General features: G+C 40.7%; 1 protein-coding gene across 1 annotated transcript; it reads left to right on the top strand.

Annotated features, from left to right (window-relative positions):
• Positions 1 to 4,241: 4,241 nt before the first annotated feature.
• On the top strand, positions 4,242 to 19,777 carry map2k2a (mitogen-activated protein kinase kinase 2a). Its single transcript, XM_072660670.1, has 11 exons — positions 4,242 to 5,004; positions 5,091 to 5,301; positions 5,651 to 5,797; positions 6,115 to 6,192; positions 7,795 to 7,846; positions 13,747 to 13,871; positions 14,091 to 14,304; positions 15,399 to 15,463; positions 15,586 to 15,647; positions 15,929 to 15,974; positions 17,807 to 19,777. Exons 1-11 carry the CDS (start codon positions 4,919 to 4,921, stop codon positions 17,915 to 17,917), a joined length of 1,197 nt encoding a protein of 398 aa, XP_072516771.1. The 5' UTR covers positions 4,242 to 4,918; the 3' UTR covers positions 17,918 to 19,777.
• Positions 19,778 to 23,470: the final 3,693 nt, after the last annotated feature.

The following is a 23,470-nucleotide window of genomic DNA, read 5'->3' as shown; positions in this document are numbered from 1 at the left end:
GACATCCCTTCTTCGTACAGTGCTTAAGATAGCATGGGCAGTGGCTTGCAGTCCTTGATGTAAATGTTTCGTTTGTTGTGTCTTTTTATATGTTCATATTAAAAGCCAATAAAAAAAATAAATAATATTTTATCAAATTTTGAATTGCCTCCAGTTGCTCTAGTGGGTGGTCTTAGAAAAATGAGATGTTGATGGATAGCTATTGCCACTTTCATGAGAAATATATAAATCAGAAATAATACTGTCATGTCCTCAGCATTGGATTTGGCTTTAGGAACCAGGTATTCAGTGGTCCCTGTTTTGAATGGAAAAAGTAATGTAAAAAGTTTAAGGAAATCATACTCTAACGTGTCATTTATGTGTGCAATTAATTAAACTGATTTTAAAAAAAGGAGGATTTTGTCTTTCACGTGTTTTTTAAACCCGTATTTTAAAGTAAGGTCCAGTTCAGTTTAAGGTGCGACTGTTTTGTTGAAGATGCCTCATGGAGAGTTAGTCTTGCTTGTTTTGCCTGTGTTGGTGTCAGAATTACTTGATCTCACCACTAGATGTCACGCTTGATGCAGGATCACGGCTGCACAAATAGGACCAAAGTTCATATTTACATCCATCCCATATTTATACAGTGAGTGATAAATATGGAGTATAGGATGTGAGGAAACTGAGGAAAACCTTAGTGTGCTTTAATCTTTCATTTTTTCCCTTTATTTTACAACTTTGAAATATTTCTGTATTCATATTCAAGTGTTTTAACCACAACAGAAGCATGACTTTAGATCTTGATGTTTTGTCCACCTAAATCTGAACACTTCACAGGCACCATTAAATGCATTTTTTCAGTAGTTTTAGGTTCTTTAATGTATAAATATTAAGTACTGACTGAGGTGAAAAATGCCCAGGTGTCTTAACAAGTCTATATACCCCCCTGTTATTTGACCTCTGAATGAAACTCATGTTGGGTTAAAGAAAATGATCAGCTCTGCTTTTATAGACGGGTTCAAGTCACTGAGACTGCTCACAGCTGCTTAGCCTAGCATAGCTTTTAAAGCTGTAACAATAACATATTATATTAGGTATTATTCCTGAGTCTTACTGGGTAATGCGGCTGGCCTCTCTGGGCCCTCTCAGTGTGCAGCCGTCATGGTCTCCATTTGCTAGCTGAAGAGATTGTAGTAGGATCAGCTAGGGTTAGCTTTAGCCTAGCACCCATTCGTTTCATTGACTTCCACACAATGCATGGCTCTGTCTCTTATACCCCCAGATACCTACAACGACGACTCCTCCGGTCTGCCCATCTCTGCCCTTCTTCTCTAGCCGCACTTCCATATTCTTCTGAAGTAGATGTTGCACTTAGCCTCAAATGGCTTTCACCAGGTGTCTGGGTAATGTTAATTATTGGGGTGTACAAAAATGAGTCAAGACTGTTATGTAAGGGTTTTGGGGATCTTGGAATTGGCCTGTTTTACAGCAGGATTTTACTTGGGTAGGAGGGAAGGAGGTATCTTGTAGCTTGGTTTGTCTCTTCCAAGTACTGAGCTCCCATTATGGCTATATACTGGCATATTAACTATGCCAAGGAAAGGAGTTTTGCTTCTAGGGCCTCTTTAAAATTTAATAGCACATATTGGATAATAATACATATCCTAGATGAACAAGCATCACTTTTCCTTGTAGTAGCTGAGGAAAAATATTCCAATACACTAAAACACTACGCTGGTTCTAGCTAGCTCCAACACGTTTAGTTTAGCCCAAGGAGGACTTGTTTGTTAACTAAAGATATAATTCAGGTGCAGGTGGAATTTTGAAACACTCATATATGGCTGCCCTGCCCTACTCTGGGAGATCTAACACACCTGGTCCAGTTACTCAAGATGTTTAGTGGCATCTTAATATTAAAGGTGAGCGTTTTGGAACAGGAGGGGAATGGGGTTGGGTCCAGGAATGGGGTTAGGCCTTAACTGATAGAATCCCAAGAGAGAATCGAGACTGCGTCTGTGCTTATGATATGATTTTATTTAACCATGCTACAACCATGCCTTTTTTTTTTTTTTTTTGAACAAACCACTTACACTTTTAATATGTGCATTCGGTCCCCAGTTTGCACAGCCAGTGTACAGAAATTGAACTGCAAAGGCCACCTGCTTTGAATTCATTGTTTTTGTGATATCACAAAAACCAGTTCATTTACATATATCTGCCTATTCAGCCTAAAATTGGTGTTTCACCCCTGTCTGCTGTTTGACTGATGGTTATTTGCATATATCAGTCTTAAAGGCACAGTAACAGAACCAGACAGTATAATTCTAATGGACAAACAGTGAGCAGTCACAGCTGTTGTTGGTGCATAATTGTTATACAAATAAATTACAAGATAAATAGTAAATGGACCCTTTAAATGAATAATTTAGGATATTTTTACCCCTTGCACCATGATAATACATGAAAAAAAACATGATGTCATCCTAGATCAGTACTCTATCTTTTATAGAGCTAATAAATGTGAAGCCTCGTGGGCCTGATTCACTGTACCTTTGACCCCTAACTCGCCTGCTGTATGTGTTTCGCACAACCAAACTAAATCAAGTGACTTTGCTCATGAGTTTGTAAGGCTGCACATGAGATCCTGCGATCTACACATTGTAGTACACTACATTTCACCGCACCACATCAACTACAAACTCTGCCTTACAGTAAACCAACTTACAAAAATACAGTGGTGTACAAAGTTCTCTTCTATCGCTACTTGAGGTACAAGTACTAACTTTTACATGTACTTAAGAAGAATTTTTAGACAGTGCTTTAAGCTATTATGTTATTATATTACATTAATTATGTATAATATAATGCATTTTGTGCATGACAGCAATGACACTTTACATAGTGTAGTTTCCTCCCACTTTGCTCATAGAGATACTGTTGGAAGTGGTGGACATTTTACAATGTACTGGAGATAAAGAAAAAGTCTGAGAAAATGGCAATGGGAAATGTTCATATCAAGAGACACTTTTATATCACTTTTATATCAAGAGACACTGTAATTGATCATGTGACACAGGTAGGCAATCAATACCTAATCTGCTATAGGAAAGGTGGTGTTGTTATCCACTACACTACACCACCCATTAGCTAAACAGGTGTATTATATACTTGGTGAAATAAAGAGAGTCTGTTTTTATAATAAATAAATGGAATACTGACTAAAGGTATGTGCTTCATGTTAGCTTTATGTATTGCCGTCAGCACTGGTTTGTTCCTGAAAACCAGCTCGTAGCAGTGTACAGTGAACCTGATCTTTATTACTGAGTGTTACATTAAAAACCCCCTTCAGCTGAATGAGTTTGTGTAATTGAGAGGTAGGTTGCTAAATGATATAACCAGCCTGAAATAGCCAGTGGAGGTGGAAAAAGTGCAGTGTGTACAAATTAAGAAACCACTATAAAACATAGCAGCAACACTGGAAAAGTGGACGAATTACATTAAAATCGAGGCCCAAAACCAGAGCGGTGCCAATTGTTGGCACATACCACATAGTGATAGTGTGAATGTATGCAAATGTCACATGGACACAGTGCTGTGAGAAAGTGTCCTTTCTAAATTCCTACATTTGTAGGAACATTTTACAACTAAATTATGTCTTTACTTTATTTTCAGATGTCAGAAAGTCAGTAATAAGCTATTTAATGGAATCTATCTATCTATCTGTCTATATATGGATGATATGGTAAAAAATATTCTATCAAAATATATACGATCTGCGATATTTATTGCGATACACACAGACAAAATACATCAGATGCGACAGATTCTTACAAAAAATACTATTCAGATACTCTTCCATGCTGCACTTCTCCAGTTAAACCAGATTAATTACACTCTCTGTAATGAAATATTAAGTTGATCCGTGTTCCTTAAGCAGCGATAATATCCTTGATATGCAAAAACTGTGCCTCTCCTAAAAGGTAGCCTTTCAGTGAAGGTCAAGGTAAAAAAAAATATGCTATTTCAGGTCACTGTGGGGCATTTGCACTGGTCCCTTATCATGACCTTTTGACACTAGCTACCAACTATTGATCAAACTACAAATTGTGCTATTATGCCATATTATTGTTAGGAATCGATGTGAACTTTATGAATATCAGTAATAATAATTTTTTTTTTAATTAAACTGAATTTCTGTGTCAATAAACTAAACGTTTACACGACCTGCCAAGCTATGTTCTCGCGATGACTGGCGAATGAAATCTCGCGACGCTACGGAAAGCTTCCTCTGTGGTTGGAGAACTGCTTCCTGAACTGAAATTTTCCTTAAAAAATTTGCACTTTCTTATATTTTCGGTGCAAATTTGAGGACGGTACCGCATCGACAGAGACCCATTTACTGCTGCGGACTCTTCCGGCTGCAGGACAGGACCGAGAACCGAGGCCCGAGCTGCCGTTGGTTGAGCTGTGTGCGCAGGCAGGCAGGCAGGGAGGCAGGCAGGCAGGCAGGCAGGCAGGCAGGGAGGCAGGCAGGCAGGCAGGGGTTCTCTCACTGCTAAAGCTAGCTCAACACTTACATTAACGGTTAGTGGCATGTGTTCAGCAACACGTTCGTCCTCACGTTTGTTAGGCTAAAGCGCTTCTGTGAGGGTTCAGACCGCCACATGCCCTCTCGTGTACGTGGGCAGGAGTTTCTGTCGCCTTCTCGTCGTTAACGTTACTCTTACCCGCCGGGCTGTGTGACATATTAACGGCCAAGAGACATGACAGCCTCTTCAGACTAAACCTAGATAGCTACCACCTTCTCCTGACGGCTCATGACACTTAGCTAGACAGTAGATAGTTAGTCTGAACCCTGTGTAGACCGAGTTGACGCTCAACAGTTGTTTCGTTTGTGTCCAAAAATAATCAGCTGCCGCCTGTACCAACATCTTCAGCCATGGCACCGAAGAAAAGACCCGGCCCACTCAACATAACACCCACTGGAGAGAGCCAGCCGACCACCAACATTGATGCTGCTTCAGAGTGAGTGTAGAAGTTAATCATGCTGGGAGTTTCTTAGATTGCTTTAAGAGCTGCTCTGTAAGGATGTGGTTTTCATGGGTCATCAGAGCTAACCTGGAGGCCTTGCAGAAGAAACTAGGGGAGTTGGACCTGGATGAGCAGCAGAGAAAGCGCCTTGAGGCTTTCCTTACCCAGAAAGCCCAGGTGGGCGAGCTCAAAGATGACGACTTCGAGCCCATCTGCGAACTGGGAGCGGGCAACGGAGGAGTGGTCCACAAAGTCCGCCACAAACCTTCGAGACTGGTCATGGCCAGAAAGGTGAGGACACTAGCTGCATGTATACCCCCCCCCAATCATCACAACTCCTTTATGCTCTATGAGCAACTTAAGCGAAAAAGCAGTTGTTTTATGCCCCCCTTTGCCCACTTACTCTTTTAAAATGCATCCACAGGCTTAGTTTTGATGATTGACGGTAGTGTCTAGAAGAAATGCCAGCAAGAACATGTGCATCTGGTTCGAACATGTAGTTTTGTTTATTTTTTGGATACTGGGTTAAAATCTTTACACCTTTATCTACCTGTGGGGCTTATGTTCGACCTGCTGAATCCATGTGGTTACAAGACCACCAATAAACCAGAGTGACCCAAGTTTTCATGCCTTACTTCAGCTCATCCATTTGGAAATCAAACTGGCCATCAGGAACCAGATTATACGGGAGCTGCAGGTGCTGCACGAGTGCAACTCACCTTACATCGTGGGCTTCTATGGAGCTTTCTACAGTGATGGAGAAATCAGTATCTGCATGGAGCACATGGTGAGTGAGTGGACGTAGATAAGTGTAATTGTGCATGACATCTGAACAGGTCTTAGTCTCGGGGAAATACAGGATGCTGGATTCAAGGAGAAACACAGTAACTAATGCCTCATTGCCTTACGAAAGAACTGTATTGTGAAACCAAAGAAGTGGATTTGAAGAGCGATTCGCTACATAACAGCTACACTTAATTGCGTGACTGGCTTTACTAAGGCAGAACTGTTGATGTTTGTGAAATTAAGGAGATGGTAGTTCTCCTTTTTAGACTTTTTTTTTAATTTTGCAGGCTAACATTTTTCTGCTTTGTTCTTTTTCAGGACGGAGGCTCCTTGGATCAGGTGTTAAAAGAAGCTAGAAGAATTCCAGAGGAAATCCTGGGGAAAGTTAGCATTGCGGTAAGTCTTAATTGCTTCTTCATATTAACTGTGACAGCAGTCAGCATGGAACTTCTTCCTTTTTTTATTGTTTTGCAACTGTGGTGACTGCTGTGAATCATCTTTTTGTCTGTGTGTTTGCAGAGTGTCAACTTTACAGGCAGCTTAGCTGTCAAGCAAACACTGTGTTATTTTGTTAGTGAACATCCCAAGGCAGAAGCTCCCTAAAATATGGTTTATTTACTTAAAGACTGAATAAAGATGAAGAGGTGATAAATGTAATATTTGATCAGTACTTAAAAGCATACTATGCTGTTCAAATTTCTTTATTCTTCATTGTTCCCCTGGTAAAAGAAATAGGGTGAAAACTGAAGAGAAAAGCCAAAAATACACAAGTATATCGTCGCTGTCCAATGAAAACCATATATTTAAAAACAGCAACAGTACAGGAGGAGGATTTCATTCCAAGTCAGTTTGGAACGTTTCTATTGGTCCAGTCGTCCAGAAATATCGGTGCAGTGTACAGGGCAGCTACAGGGTTTAGAGGATGGAGAAAACTAAAAACGTCCAAAAATGGAGATGCTTGTTTTTCATTGGACAGCAGAGATACAAAAGGAATGATTGGAATTATATGATAGATGTGGTATATATTTTCAGTAATGTAGATGGTTGTAACTGAGTAAAAATTCCTGTACTAAGTTTGGGACGGTATTAGAATAATATTTTATTAGAATCTGTTGCTACTGATGCATTTCTTCTGTGATTAAGTGAGTTGTGATAAATATCGCTTATCATGAAAATGTAAACATTGTAATATTTTTTTACCATATCACCAACCCCTAGTTTATACCCATTGTTGCACTGTGAACGAAACTTTTTTGCCACTTAAGTATGATGCTAAGTTAATGCTTAAGAATGTTGATACATTAATCATAGTAATTACGCTGTAATTATGCAAACAGGTTATGTGTTGTGGCCAGCAAGCAGCACTTTGCAATGTATATTCTTCTGCTGGATTCACTAATATGCTGCATACTATTCATAGATACCCTCAAACTAACATTTAATTACTCACATGTTTTACCACGCCTGTAGATTTCAGCTTAATTTGTCACATTGTGTTTCGGTACAGAGATTTAGATGTGTTTTAAGATGTGTGTGACACATTTTCTGTAGTGAAATATATTCCTCAGCATTCTGCAGTTAATGATTGACTTAGCCTCTATACGCTCCTGTCTTTTTAGCAGGGATTTTACTGAATTATAATAAAATAAAATAAAATAATTCAAAATAATGCCACTGTAAAATTACTTTGAAAGATATGTAGTGTTGCAATTGAGGACCCACTGACAGGTCCGTAATGTTAAAATAAATAGTGGCTTGGCTTCCTGAAAGTCAATATTGGTATCATTCATGAAATGAAAGGTGTGTGAAATTTTACACACCCTTATGCACCACACTATTCACTAATAAGTTAATACTCTGTTAATTGTTTAACTCATGTAATGCTGAATAAGGAATACTCTTCAAATTGTAAGGAAAGGGTGACTATATTATCATGTGGTTTTAATTGTATTTATTTATTTCTCTATTGATTGATTAATTTATTACTTTTTTTACCAGGTACTCAGAGGACTTGCCTATCTACGAGAGAAGCACCAAATCATGCACAGAGGTAGTTTCAGAGCAACATTCCAAGCTGATGTTAATGAACCTGCATGTGTGTACATGCGCTAGTCAACCCTTTACTGCTACAGCAGAAAATCTTATTAATAGAGCTACTTTAGTCCTGTAGATATCTCATAGTATCACAATATTCATTAGTGAGTGTTGATTGGTAGTATATTTGCTCTCAGCTTTACAGGAGAAGGAAAAAGCTTTCTGAACAATGGCAATGTTCATTCATCATGAAATTATGACAAAATGTAAAGGACAGCTGTTAGATTCGTGTGTATGTAAATATCTGTATATGTGTGTACACTCCGGTTTGGACTCCACGGGTCAGTAAGAGTACGGTACAATGGGGAAAAAACACAAGACTAACCCAGGTTTCAAAAGTCTACAGTTTCCATAGCAATGCTCCTAAACCACTACACTTCCCTTCCCACAATACCATACAGTATCCAACAGCTTGCAGCTTAAGGTTTCCAGGTGGCATGTATACTTGTGAAATTATCGTATTTACCCTCATAGTGCAGGCCGTGTATTCTCCATGTGACTGCTTGCACTGAATCTTGACCCCCAAACTGTGGCGATGGGGCACAAATAAATGTACAGCTACCAACAGTAACCCACAGATCATATTTCTTATGATTCCCGAACCAGACTTACTAAGCTGTTTTACTTTACTCAAAAAAATCAAATTTACACAATTTCCCTCTTACCCTAAATACTAAATCAGTTGAACTGGACAACACTGGCTTATTTGGATTGCACGGCAAACTTGTAGCACAAATTGTACACAATTTCCCTCTTCACTCTTTATTTCAATGAAATATGTAGAACTGGTAAGTCTTCAGAGTCAAAAGCTTTGGTTGCTGCATACAAAACTACATCAAAGCCAGTCAGGAGTTGCACCTTTACATTGGAACAGTTCCTGATTTCTGTGGATCCTGTCTGGTGCTTTACTGTAGGTCTGATTGCCATGTAGAAAAACAAAAGTAGTTTTTCGCATAGTTGTTGTAGTGGTCTCAGAATCATTGTAAACAGGCATGAAGCTGTTGGAGACAAAGTTGGATAACAAACTTTTGGCCTGCAGGTCAAAGATTCACTGCAAGTGTGGTGGTTTTGACTGGAAAGCTGTAGAAATGGAAATCATTGCAAATGTTTAAGGCTTTATTTCTGTGCCTTCATCTTTATTCTTTTTCTTTTTTCTTCCATCCATTCATGGGACTCCTTTTTCTGAGTGTGTTTTATTCTGGTTTTCCATTTTTCCATTTTTTAACATAACTTCTGACCTTTTCAGAATGATTGCACAGAAGATTACAGTATTAAAGCTTAAAACAGTTAAACTGGAATTAAAACATGTTTTTTAAACTTTTGCACACAAACAGGCAATTCACTTTCCTTTGGTTCATTCTTGTTCTCAATTTCCCTGTTGTAAACATTAGATTTTTTGGGTAAACTTAGGCAACAAGCTATATGTCTATACACCCCTTTTTTCCTCTACATTGTGACTTTTCTTGGTTGATGTAAATATTTTCCCCCACCAGTCATTTCTTATAATCATCAGACTAGAACTTAAATGAATGATTCACCCCAAAAAATTGGAATTAGACATTTTCTTTCCAGACATTTTTGCTGTGTGGGAGGATTTAGTGTCAGTTTTATGCTGGAACTACAAGGCTGATATTAAGTACCTCATAGCTAACTGTAGATTATTCAGTATCTGCTGGATAACTACATAACTATAGAACTAATGTATTTATGGGAGTAAGGTAGTGTGGGCCCATGTACAGTCCTTTAGGATTTAAGGGGTTAAACTACACTTTTAAACAAGCCTGACAAAAGGTCTTCATCATGCTGTCTAAAGGACAGTTTATTTGCTGCACCTACTTATTTGTCTGCACATTCTCATTCATTCTAACTAAGACCATATAAGAAAAAGGCAGGCTGTGACTATTTAGTAATATTATTAAATTGACTTCTCATTATTTGGCAGCTGTTACCACTAACACACTAACAAAATGGTTAGCAACAATGTGTGAATAAACAGCTACAGAATCGCTGTGGCAGCCGTTTCAGCTTTTTTGAGACCGAGTGTAAAACTGAGACTAAGAGTCGTCCCAAAATGGCTGTCTGGAGGTCAGTTGGGCTGTTTGAGGCCCTGGAGGAGACAGGCTGGAGCTGAAGGAGCTCATGAAGGAGACTCAGGGCTGTAGTTGTGCTGTTGTGGCAGAGAATGCTAGCGAGTGAGCAGTGAGCTGTCTGGGAGCCTGACCGGTAATTACGGCCTCTCAGATGTGATTACATGGCAGCCGCACCCTGCAACCCCCTCTGTTCTTTTTCTTCTCCCTCTTTTGCTTCACCTTTCATTCCCTCTGCCTCACTCCCTTAGTCCCTCCAAGCTTACCCAGTGGGCAGCTGTGCTGGAGAGGGGCTTCTGATGGAAAGGGTCTGACTTAGAAGGGCGATGGCCTGACCTTTCACTAGCCTGTTCTTCTATAAAATTCACATCAAACAGTGCTGTGCAAATGCTGTAGGCACCTGTGAAAATTATACACAAAAAAAGAAAAGAAAAGAAAGTTATTACTGGCTCACAAAACTCTAATATAAAAAAATGATAATACTGTAGTGATTTTATGTGTCTGTGTTCTAGCTTATCCATTTCTAAACCTCTGTTTGAGGAAGCTTAGTATTGATTGTAGTTATCATTCAAAATCTGGTTTAATCAGTCCTTCTTTAAATAAACTCAGGTTTGCTCCTGGTGGCATTCGACAGATCCATACAGTGACTGGATTCGCTGAAGAGTTGGCAGGCTTGTAAGGAAAGCAAACCTGTGTTATTTGAACTAGCTCACAGAATCTCAACTACCTTTTTTAAAAGATAAATGCTCAGTTTTGTTAAGAGCTTAAGTCTGTATTCTTGGTATGACTTTCTATACCCATTCTGTTGCATGAAACTAGACGCTTAAAGTCATTTAAAGGGGCTCTCTAACCAAACTAAGACCCCCTTTATCATAACCCCCTTTTTCATAATGTGTCTCGAAGTTGAGCTACTTCTGTTTTTGGCAGGATTTTGGGGGCAGACCATGTGAAATGTTTTTAGCCTCCTCTCTGTGACTTTATCTTTGTGGCTTTGTTCTGCATTTGTCAGCTAACCAAAATAACAAAAAAACAAAACACATTTCGAACAACCACCCCTAAAAACATCCACATCAAAACAGTTGTGGTTGGAGGTCCTTTTACCAAGGCTTGGGTGGTGATGTAAATGTAGAAGATGATTGTCTGTTGAACTTTCGCTATTAATCATATTATTGTGATGCGAGTTCAGTGCAGCCGCCATGGGAGAGTGATGGAAAGTATGGGAAATGAATATAGTGTATATATAAGGTGTGTCTTGTATATGTATTATATAAGATATAAGATATGTGAATGTTAACTATGGTATAAAACAGTGCTGAGTTTAAGGAGAGGGGTTGATGCATGTATAGTAACCAGTAATTACTAATTTACAATAGTGCACAAACTGAAATAGATTTCCAGTAAAAATATATTACCTGTCCCTTTTATTCTTGTTTTGGTGTTTGTAAAAGTCTTGCTAAATACCTGTCCCTTGCTTGTTGTTAAAGGTTCTGTACATGATTTCATTACAGTGCCCTTTGTTTTGCGGTTAGCTGGCTGTTCAGGAAAAAAGACTCAGCCCTGGCCATGTAAACAAAAGGTAAACAAAGTAGCTTACAACTCTATTCCGGCCAATCAGCAACACGTCTCTATCTGGCACATGCTACATGTTGAACTACACACATTGTCAAGGAGAGATGGCTGAGAAAAAATACAAAAAAGGAAAAGATTTTACGAACAAAAGCTGAACACAAGTTCGCAGGACGGGCGAGGGTGAAGACGTGTAAACATTGCTGTCGTGTTTGGACTTTAGAGAGACCTCCAGTGTTAAATGGCATGAAAAAGAATGGGGTAGTTCTATTCCTGATTGATAGGTGGGTAACGTGGACTTATTTTCTCTGTTTCACAGAAATGGGTCAGTAATTATTTGTCTAGTTTGTGAATGTTTGTGATAGATGATCACAGCTGGCTTGATTAGCAGCAGCAATTGTAGCAACAGTTTGCTAACCCACAACTGCAAGCTTAGTGTCGTAACCCTTGGGGGTGGGCTTCTCAAGGAGCCCTGAGGAGATGGATGTGTTTTGCAGTGGAGTTCAAATATTAACAGTCGTTCTCCTGAATCATATAAAGCTCCTTTAAAAATGTATGCAAAAGCAGCTTGTGTGCTCATAGCGACCCCTTCCCCCTGCTGGAGAAACTTCACACTGCAACAACAAGCAGTACTTTTCCACATGCTGAAGTTCACACCACATACTGATAAACAACATAAATGGGTGTTTTCACAAATATAGCAGAGCCACTATAGATTTGTGCTGTGAATGCCTATGGGAAACCATTTTACGACTGATCTGAGCCATCAAAACACTAAAGCTGTGAAAGAGTTGCTGAGACAGTCGCACTGCCCCACAGATAATCTACTAAGTGTAATCTACTGTAGCCTAACTGTTAATTGATGCCTAACTGTGTAGTGTTCCACTGTTCTAACAGTTACATAGGATTACATTTTGCATGTAGCTACTTATTATTTAATATTTTTTTAGAATTCTATGTTAATTTGTCATCTCTAGTTCTCCACAGTTTTGTTTTCCAATACAGCAATCATCAGTTTCAGCTCTAACTCCTCAGAACTCCTCAGTGGGCCCCATTGGATCTACCTGTGTCACAGTCAATGTATCAAAAATAAGCTCTTCTTGACCTCTGATTTGAATGTAGCCAGTCAGACCACTCTTCAAGCACTGATGTTTTTCTCTGCAATTTCCAGTGTTTTTCCGTGTCTGAATCCTCTGTACTATATCCACCTGTTGACCTGGTTGTGGCCGCCCACTTCTCTGTGCTTTCCTTCCTGAGGTTTCCATATAACTAAAGCATCGTCAAGCCATTTACCCAAACATATCTGGCTATGGGTATATGCTGGCAACCATACACGTAACATAACAGACCCTCATTTATAGAATTGTTTACTTGGAGACCCTTTCTTGTTCCGTCTCAAGGGCAGGGGCAGACCTGCTTGTTTAGCAATTAGCTAGAGGGCACAGAGAGGTAAATGTAGAAAAGTATTGAGGCTTTTAGGCTTTTTCCATTGAAAGAGAAATACCGTCTAGGACTAGACTTAATCTCTGTCTGGAAAACCAAACCATAAATGCTCATAAAAGCTGTACACAAATGGTTAAATGGATAAAATAAATGATTACAATGGAGATGCTGGTTTTGATTAGACACATTCCACAGAAAGTGAGTATATAAAGATATAAGGTTAGTCTATATATGTTTGATTAAATTCATGCATATGATTGAATAAAGACATATATGTATAACAAACATTACCATAACGTTAACTGGCCCCGTTATGTATAATTATATATAATATGTGTGTATATGAAAAACCAATAGCCGTTTTACTAAAACATATAGAGTGCTTTATTTCTAGGATTAAGACCAGTACCTCTAGTTGTATCAGCACATCTCTAGTTATTTGACACTCAGTAAGGAGGTGAAAATGTGGGTGTTCGTGTCTGCCATCAGGGGCAGTTTTGCGTTCTGCTAGCTAAGTATGGCTGGTAAATGCAAGGCTGCTTGTGAAATGTTTTTCTGGTTGAATACTTGGCATGGAGGAGGAAGAGGAGGACTGGAGTGAAGCTGAAGGCCAGGTGGTGGGATTTGGGCCCTGGCACTCTTAGCCTCCCGCTCCTCTTATCCCTCTTCATCCCTCCATCTCACCTGGTCTCTCTCTCTCTTCCTCATTCTTTCTCTCTCTCACTCACTCTCTGTGTCTCTCGTGTTTTGGCCCCTGAAGACGTCAAGCCCTCCAACATCCTGGTGAACTCGCGTGGCGAGATCAAGCTGTGCGACTTTGGTGTGAGCGGCCAGCTCATCGACTCCATGGCCAACTCCTTCGTGGGAACACGCTCATACATGTCGGTGAGTCAGTTTTCTCTCTCTCTCTTTCTGTTTCTTTCTCTCTCCCTCTCCCCCACCTTCCTGGTCCAACCCCTGCCAGGCCCTGAGCCCATGCCCAGCACCGTAGTGCGGGGCGCATAGGCAGCTGCTGCCAGCTCGGCCCACTCCTCCACATTGGGCGTGCCACTCCCGCGTTTGACGCGCTTTTTACTGTTTTCCTTTTTTTTCCTCCCTCGACAGCCGGAGAGACTCCAGGGCACTCACTACTCTGTGCAGTCGGACGTGTGGAGCATGGGCCTGTCGCTCGTAGAGCTGGCCATCGGCCGCTACCCAATCCCCCCGCCCGACGCCAAGGAGCTGGAGGCCATATTCGGGCGACCCGTACTAGACGCAGCCGGGACGGAGGGCCACAGCACCTCTCCGAGACCAAGGCCTCCAGGACGACCCATCAGTGGTTAGACCACATCTTGGTTCTTCTGAAATTCTTTTGATGCCATGCTGAGGAAGGTTAAGTTAGACTTTGACTTTAATACAGTAATTGCTCAGTAAATAATTACCATGAGAGTAAGTGCTGCAGGCATTTTATGAAGGTGCGTTCCATCAGCTGTAGGTGTGCACAGGTTGTATTTGGGTTACTGAAGTTAGGGTGACTGACAGAATGATGTCATAGCACCGCCCTCTGCCGCACGGTAAAAAGTGCACCTCCCATTTTTGAGCATTTTATGAAGTTGTGCTAGGTGTGGAGACGTCAGAAATAATTGATTAGCAATTTGGGCTACTTAGAATTAAATGTGCAAAATGGCAACTTTACAGTTGAAGGAAAAAACCTTAACTTTCAATGAAAGTCAGTGTAAAAATTAATTGTTCCAAGTAATTTTGGAGCATTTCTATTGGTCCATTCAATTTGAAATTTGGACCTGATATGTGAAACAACTGCCAGATTCACATTATGTCAAAGTGAGAATCGACAAAAAATAGAGACGTTTTTTTGTTTGACATGATAATTATTTTGAAGTAATTAGCTGTTATTAAATTGGTTAATTACCCAATCCTCACACTTTGCCTCGTCATATTGCCACCATCGAGACTAGCAGTTCCTTTTTAATGGTTCAGAGTCAAACAATAGAAGCCAAATTGTTTACAGTACTTGTTGTAGTGTATTGCAATCTGTCTGCATGGCTGTGAGGATAATATGAAAGTTATTTTATTTTAAGTAAAAGATGTTTGCTTATTCCACAGTCACATCATAATCCTCCATAAACCTCCACGACTCATTGTTGCAGCCCCATAAGTGACATTTACACATAATTTTGCATTAGCAGGTATGATCCTGAGCATTATATGAAGGTCTTAGTGTTGCCTGCAACTCTAATGATAAATCATGTTCCTAATCACAAAGATTTTTTTTCCCATTCAAGGTAAAATACCAGTGTTGCTATCTATAGGGCACTCCGCAGAGATTTCTCTACCTTGGAGAATATTATAGAGACTATGGCCATGAAATATAAGCCATTTTAGTTGACTCATGTGAAATGCTTTTCCCCAAAGGACATGGAATGGACAGCAGGCCGGCCATGGCTATATTTGAGCTACTGGACTACATTGTCAATGAGGTCAGAGAAAATGCTTAGTACACAACTTTGTTCCTTGTGTTTTTCATACTCTTTATTTTTTGCAGAGCTCCTCGATCTCACCTCTTTTCCTTTTTCTCCTTCTATCCCTCCATTTTCCACAGCCCCCACCTAAGCTGCCACATGGTGTGTTCACCTCAGATTTCCAGGACTTTGTGACAAAATGGTGAGTCCTGTTTCGTGTCACAGCCTCTGCCTTGCCTGCATGCCTGCAGTTTTCCATAGATGGATGTTGTGCAAGGTGGCTAGCTGGTAGTATTTTCCTTTACTTTCCTGTATTGTCTTAATCTTACACATAGACATGGGATCTCACACTTGAATGAAAAAGCCAGGTACAGGCTTTTGTGTGTCATCTATTTTTAAAAATGATAAAAAGGATTTAAGTTCGAGGTCACATTCCTCACCACCTAAGGGATTTTGAGTTTGACTTTGTTTGTTGTTTCACAGCCTCATCAAGAACCCTGCTGACAGAGCTGACCTGAAGATGTTGATGGTGCTTGTTGTCTCGTTTCTTTATTCTGGTGACTGTAGATAAGGATGGATTGTTAAAAAAGTGACCCATTCATTTTCATTTTCAACTTAAACCATTTCCATCCTTAGACTCAGTGCTAACTTTGGGTCCCAGGAATAAGTCTTACTTTGAGATTTGAGAACTTTAAAGCGATGGTTTAGCCATAAATCTAATTTAATGTACTGATCTCTGTAAAAATGCAAAAAGCACATCTTGAAACTTCAGTTGTGTCTGTAATTTTGTACATTTTTACAGATGTCAGACATTATTAGAACTCTCATAAACAAGTCCATTTGAGATGACATATCTTGACCCTGTTTGCGGCAAGTGTGTGATTATTTAAGCGTTCGTTTTGCAGCGTTAATGGGTGACTTCAGTTACATTTTCTAATGTTACATTAGACTTGTGTCTTCAATGGAAAAACTGCACAACAAATCTTATTTAGTACACTACATTGGTCTTGATTCTAGATCACAGTCACAGGTCAAAGTTTGGTCCACACTACAGTTTGGACCTCACGGTTCAGAACGAATTTGGTACAACAGGGGGGAAATAAAGCAAGGAAAGTCATAAGGCTAACCTAGATTTCATTTGTATGAAACAGACCCAAACACAATAGTGAGAGGTAGAAAAAACGGATAAAGGAAGAAAAGAAGACTGAACATATGTCAGTCATTCTACATGAGAGAGAGAGAGAGAGAGAGAAGGAAGAGTGACAACAACACTACTGTGACCATATCAATAATATACATCCACTACAATCTTCCCATAATTCCATTCTGTGAAATGTGGTTCTGCATGACATTTAGAAATCTTTGTTCACCACATGAACACTTCGTCCAAAGCTTTCCACATACCATGTATACTCCATACGACTGCCTGCACTGAACTGTGGCGTCTGTACTAGTACAAAGACCCAACTTGATACAGTACACATATTTTGATACAGCAAAAATATAAATTGCCTGAATGTGTGCCGTAATATGTTAATATAATATTGTATGTGCACAGTTTACTTGCACACACTTAAAAATAAGGGGGTTACATGCTTCTCCCAGCGATGCCATGGAAGAACCTCTTTTAGTTCCAGAAAGATCCATGTTTGTAATAAAGATGTGTGAGTGTGAAGAACCCTTTAAAGATCTAAGGAATCCTTATTGGGTATTAAAGTTCCTTACAAATGTAAAGGTTCTTTACACTCAGACATCTTTATTAAAACATGGTTCTATTGTGGCATCACTCAAAAAGCCCTTTGAAGCAGATTTAAAGCGGGGGTGTACTAGGGGCATAACAATGCACACCAGTGGGGTGGTGATAATCATCCAACATCCTGACCTCACTAATGTTGCTGAATGCAGTCAAATTCTCACAGCAATGCCCTGAAAAAGGACTTTTTAAATATTTTGGAAGAAACAATGAATGAGCAGGTGTCCTAATCCTTTTGTCCATGTAGTTACCCCTATTATTACCTCTCCCTTCCTGCCCACTATACACTTTACTTTACCCAGAAACCTAGTTTTGATTGCTGTTAGTGGTTTTGTGATAAACGAGAAACCCTCAGAAGAGACTGAGGGCTGTATCAGTGATGCAGTTTTTATTTTCCATAGATTAAAATGGTATCGAAAATAGTATAAAAAACATTACACCCTTAGAACACACGACTGATCCACCACATTTGGGATAATCTTATTTCAGGCCGAACCATCGCTTTAATATAACTGCCTTTTCTTACTTTACTCTTTAGTAATTATTTGTCAGTCTGTAAGTGCATGTGAGGCGTTTCTCAAACCCTCCTCCTCTTTCCCTTTTCTCAGGGCCACACATTTATCAAGCGTGCGGAGGTGGAGGAGGTGGACTTTGCCGGCTGGTTGTGCAGAACCATGGGCCTGAACCAGCCCAGCACTCCCACTCGCAGCTCGGAGTGAAGCACAGCCCTGCAGTCCGGCTGCTCGCACCATAAACCTCTCTCCTTTCTTCTCCTCCTTTCTCCTTTTTCTCCTGCGTTTCTTTTCTCCTCTCTCCTGCTCGTTAAGCCCGGCTCCTGCCTCTGCACCTCTCCCCAGCTCCCTTCTTCGCTTACTCTCTCTTGTTGCTGCCGTGCTTTCCGCAGGTACTGGCTTATGAGAGGCGGTCTTCGCCGCTTGCACATCTGTCCGTTTGAACGCGTTTAGACAACAGGTTCAGATGGTCAGCAGGTTTTTTGTTGCTTCGCTTCAGCAGGACACCGACATGAGTTTTCAGAGCAGAGTTAATCAGGAGTGTTTCAGGTATGGCATAGAACACCTGGGTCTGTACTGTATACTGCATATATTTTCACTATAGTTTTAAGATGTATTGATAATATCATGTGCTTAAGCACCACACAGTGACCGTAAACACTTAACAGTGGTCAAATAGTACATGTTTCAGTTTAAGACACATGCCTATTCTGCTAATTAGTTTGTGTCTCAGTGTTGCAAACCAAAGAGGGCTACAGCGGATCACACTAATTCATTCTTCAGCTTCATTTGTTGGGACAGAATTCTTAGATCTGTCCATAAAGTTACTCAAGTGAACTCAAGAGGCCAAGCTGCCTACTCACTTATACTTGGGTGCAGGTCTGCAGGTAATGCACAGCCTCAGACGTTGCAGAGCCAACATATTTGGCTAGCCAGACATCGGTTATGTTGCCCGTTTTGAGGGCATACTGCTGTGCTTTTCAAGAGCTTAAAAAACTATTGAAGAACATATGAACTGATGAACTATAATATCCCTTTTCCTCAGAAACGGGACACTTTTTAGCTTAAGGAAGGTACTTGTTATTTCAGTCTGCCATGAGAAATGTAGTTTATGTTGCTCTGAAGCTATTTGGGCATGATAATGTGAGTTTTACAGATGGCCATTGATGTTCCTTTTTCTTTTATTCCCAAAATCATGGTTTTCTTCATGGCTGTATCTAATGCTTGAGTTGTTTCTATTATCTAAAACTCTTGGTTTATATTGACACTGGAAGGAGTTTCACCATGGAATATTTTGAATTTGAATATTTCTGTTTTACCCGAGTACGCAAAAGACTTAAAAAACCAGGACACGCCACATTATAGCTGAGGTTCCCTAGACCTTTGCATTAAAATGCATACAAACTGTACATGCTAAGCAAGCTCTGTTTAATATAAATGAATCGAGAACTTGCATGGTACATAACAGGTTCTTTTAAAAAGTGACGTGTACTATGCAAGAAAAATGTACTTACACAGAAACACGGCTACAGATACGACTATAAACGCACCGCCAGTCGTCAGTGGGCGGCTGATGTAGAGAAAAACGCAGTAGCCCGCTGATCGGCTCTAGGTTGCTGGGCGGTAATGGCGCTTGGCTGCCTGTCTTTCTTTCTCCTTTAACATTCTGGGGTTGGGTTTCGACAAAACGTCGACGGACGCTCATACTAAGGTGGCAGAGCAAGTATCACTTTGAACTGTCTAATGAATAGTGAAGATGATCCTCAGACTGTGATGCTTTTGAGAGACTGAACCCGCTAACGTTGGACCTGTATTGCTATCATACACTGGCATTCATCTCCGACCAAATGAATGCATTGCCACACGTATGTGTATGAAACTATATGTACAGTACTGGTGGTACTGTTTTGCAGTCTTAAGGAAATAGCCTTTTCTGTTTTTGTTTTATTTTGTTTGACTTTTTCTGGTGTAGAGAAAATGGGAGTCATTTTATTATCATATGAAATGTGTTGAATACGGTTCTAATACAAGAATAAAACTTATTTGTGAAGGAATGTTTATACTTAATGATCTGGGTTATCTTTTTATTGTTTTATTCAATTTATTTGAACACTTTTTATGTAATTACACCATGGGAAGGGTAGTTCTTGAAGATTGGGTCCCTTTTCTTTGTAGATTTGAAAGGGTCTAGGAAATACGTATATTTTTCAGCAAACGGATGACTTTAGTTACAATAAATGAAGCCATCTGTGTGAACCTAAAGTTAACGACCGTAATAAGAACGGGTATATTTTATGATATGCTTATTTTATGGTATGTTCTTTAATATGTACTTTCATTGCTGTGCTTCTGTAAGTTAATTCATTGAAAAAGAAGACAGACAGGTAAATGACCTGTCAGACTGATATTATGGCTGATATTATTCGGCTTAAAAGGTTCAAAATAAGTGTCCACGTCACTTCTAGCCCTCATTGTTTATATTTAGCTTTTATCTACTTCACTTACATGTGAAATAATTGTTTATAAAAGTGCATTGAAGGGGTCCTATGCATGGTAATGCCACTTTTCATAAGGAAATGGAAATGTTGTTAATATGTTGTTAGAGTTGTTAATACTTAATGTTACCTAAAATAAATATGTAGTTTTAACATTAAAAATGTATTAACATTTTATCAATCTGTTATGTAGGGGAACTGGAGTGTTTTGTGTTTGTGTGTGTTTGATAACTAGAATTGGTTAAATTGAAATTAGGGCCAATTCTGGACATGCGGGGGCTTCAAGTGTCCCCAGTTATATTATTTTTTTGAGTGTAAGCGAGAAAAAATGTTTAATTTATTCATTTATTTTCATTAAACATGTACAATTATGAGGAAAACACAGTCTAAAATTCAGTATATGTACACAAATCTAAATAACATTAGACAAAAGTAAGACTTTTTACAGGAATTTGTAAGTACACAAATACACATACCCTGGGGCCCTAAACAACTGCTTATACCCTGTCTGCGGTAGGGGGCTTTTGGACCTGTATAGAATCAGACACTGCATCTTGAAATTCACTTTGTCACAAAAACCTTGCTTCTCCATTTTTGCCGTTTTTTTTCAAACTTTTTGGCGTAATTTAAATCCATCAGTTATTCTTTACATTGTATTTGAATTTCATGATAAATGGACCAAGAGAAATGCTCCCAAATGACCTGGAATCAGTTTTTTTACATTGACTTCCATTCAAAAGTTTTTTTTTCTTCTTCTGTGAAGCCTTTTTTTGGGGGATGCAAGGTTTTTGCGCAACAGGGACAACATGTACAACATGGTGCTGCTTTCTGCTGAATTTTTCAGTGAACTGCCTATGTTGCTTCTTTTGGGGTTCTTTACATCCTATCAATAGTGGAGTGTCTGCTTTTTACACGACTAAGATACTTGATTTCTCATTTATGTATAGACTGGAGAATTCTATGATGATGGCTCCACCAATAGCATGTAGTTGCTGTGTGTGTTGATTGACGGTCAGATGGTGAGTGTGTTTAGAGACATTTTGCTATGTAATCTTTTAAGCCCATTCATTGGTTTAGTATTGAGGTTAAAAGTGAAGTGGACACGTCTGAAATTGATTGAGTGATTCAAATTGGCCCCCAGTGTGACAAGTGTAGGTGAGCGAATAGTGGCACCTTTCATTGGAGACAGTAGACCCTTGAGAGAGTGCATATTGTGAGCTGTGTGTAAGTGAGGGAGCAGTGTGTGTGTGTGTGTGTCTAGTGGGGGGGTGTTGTTGGCAGACCCTGAGTGTTTTGGAATGTGCCAAGGCTTGTTTCTGGGGTGGGACTCCATGACCTCAAGCTATGGGATTGAGTGGGTGTGACTGTAGCGCTCAGCCACTTCAGAAAGAAAAAAGGACGTCTTGCGATCATAGTTGTAGCGCACATGCTCGCCTCACTGTAAGTGTCACAGTGGGCTGACTGTAACTTTCAGAAAGATAAGACATCCACGCCTCTCTGCGCACCCTGTCACCTGCTTTGATGGTGAAACGATTGTTTCCACTCTCTTGTGGTAATGTAATATATATATATATATTTTTTATACTGTATTCCCCAGAGAGGTGTGGAGCAGGCCGGTGAGGGAGGAATGCTGTTTCTTTAAGAGCGAGAGAGGGAGAGAGAGTGAGAGAGAGAAAGGGAGGGACCTCTTTGCCCTCCAGAAACCAGGAAGGGAATTGAGTTGATCTGCTGCTGCCTGTTTAGCGCATACGGGGCTTTGAGAAGCAGGGACAGCTAAAGAGAGAGAGGGAGAGAGAGCTCCAGAGAGGAGGAGAGGAGAGGAGGGATAAGAGAAGCCACAACAAGCAGCACCACGGCCATCGCAGGTGAGTTTACACCCTACACCCCCCTCCCCAGTCCCTCTGCACGTCTGTCCAGGGCCTGTCGACCACAGGGAGAAGAGAAAGGAATGAGGGAGGGGGGCAGAAAGAGCACAGGGGCTGGTTGGGAGGGGGGGCTGCTAAGCATTTAATAGTTGAGCTGCTTTTTTCCTGCAGAGTTGCCTCGTTTGACTCACCTTTTATGTATTGCCATATCTTCGCCGAACTTTATTTCCATTCTTTCAGGCATTAGCACTCAGAGTTTGGCGAGAGGAGGAGGGGGGGTCGGCCGAGGAGGAGTGGGACAGTGTGAGAGGAAGGAGGAACCAAAAATAATGCTATGGGACAAGGTAGAAGTGGCATGTGACAGGCTTTACTTTTTTGGTTTGTTGTCATTACACAGGGACTCGGCTGTGATGGATTACTTGTGTCAGAGCTTTGGGGCTATGGATTATTTTTTGCTGCCTCTTTCCTGCTAGGTTGGAATATTTCACACTGGTTAAAAAGTCTTATTTAGGTCAACAGTCTTCAAGTTTTGCTGTTATTTTATACTATTCAGCCTGGCTCGTCGCATGTCAATATTGCAGGGTTGGTTTCAGTCTCGGAAAGCTGCTAATTTCTGTCTCATTTCGCTCTGCGCCTGGCCCCCGCTTGATGGCTGGTCTGTACTTTTAATACCTGGCATCCTGCTAGCAACACACTGTAGTGTATAATTCAGCTCAGAGTGCTTACGTTGAAGCAGGCTCAGAGGTGTGGGGGTGGCGAGAGTGGACAGCTTGGGACTTGTAGTTCCACAGCGGTGGCCTAGAACCAGGTGAAGTAGCTGGGAAGAACTCCACATCCCAGAGTGCCTTGCCCTTGGCCATACAGGAAAGGGAACAGCCGGCAGCCTATCCCAGTGGGGAGGTGTGGTGAGTGAGTAGCTGTCAGGCCAATCGCAGAGGGGGAAGTGAAGCCAGAGCAGTGGGCTGAAAATAGAGGGGTGGGGGGAGAGGGAGGAGTGGGAGGGGAGGCAGTGGGGGGGGGCTGTAAGTAGGTGTCTGCCTGTGTGGGATCAGGCAAGGGCTTGCCTATGTAACCAGGGCCACTCGGAAGTTTTCCCCTGTCTGCAGTTGCTCCACAGCAGGGTCCTGTCCAGACACGGAGGCTGGCAGGCAGGCAGGGAGGCAGGGGTAGGACTGAGACTGGCCCGAGAAGAGAGAGACACACTTCTGCCAGGCCGGTAAGCGCTTCTTCACTGCACTCGCGCTCTCACTCTCTGTTGCTCAAAGTGGAGAAGACAGGAGGAGAGAGAACTAGTGGGATCTTTAAGGGGAAAGAGAGGGAGAGAGCGAGGGAGAGGCTTGACTGAGCTGGGAGAGCTTGACCCAGTTGCAGATGGAGTAGAGATGGAAAACGGAGGCCTT

The sequence above is a fragment of the Salminus brasiliensis genome, chromosome 17 (assembly GCF_030463535.1).
Source record: "Salminus brasiliensis chromosome 17, fSalBra1.hap2, whole genome shotgun sequence".
NCBI lineage: Eukaryota > Metazoa > Chordata > Actinopteri > Characiformes > Bryconidae > Salminus > Salminus brasiliensis.
The sequence above is the reverse complement of the archived record's forward strand: the minus strand, read 5'-3'. Positions and strand labels throughout refer to the sequence as shown.

What these genes read in the sequence shown, in the direction of transcription:
- map2k2a (XM_072660670.1), top strand. Translation starts at nt 4,919, where the DNA reads ATGGCACCGAAGAAAAGACCCGGCCCACTCAACATAACACCCACTGGA. An exon ending in GTATCTGCATGGAGCACATG is followed by an intron (nt 5,798 to 6,114) that starts GTGAGTGAGTGG and finishes GTTCTTTTTCAG; the next exon opens with GACGGAGGCTCCTTGGATCA. An exon ending in CTGACCTGAAGATGTTGATG is followed by an intron (nt 15,975 to 17,806) that starts GTGCTTGTTGTC and finishes CCCTTTTCTCAG; the next exon opens with GGCCACACATTTATCAAGCG.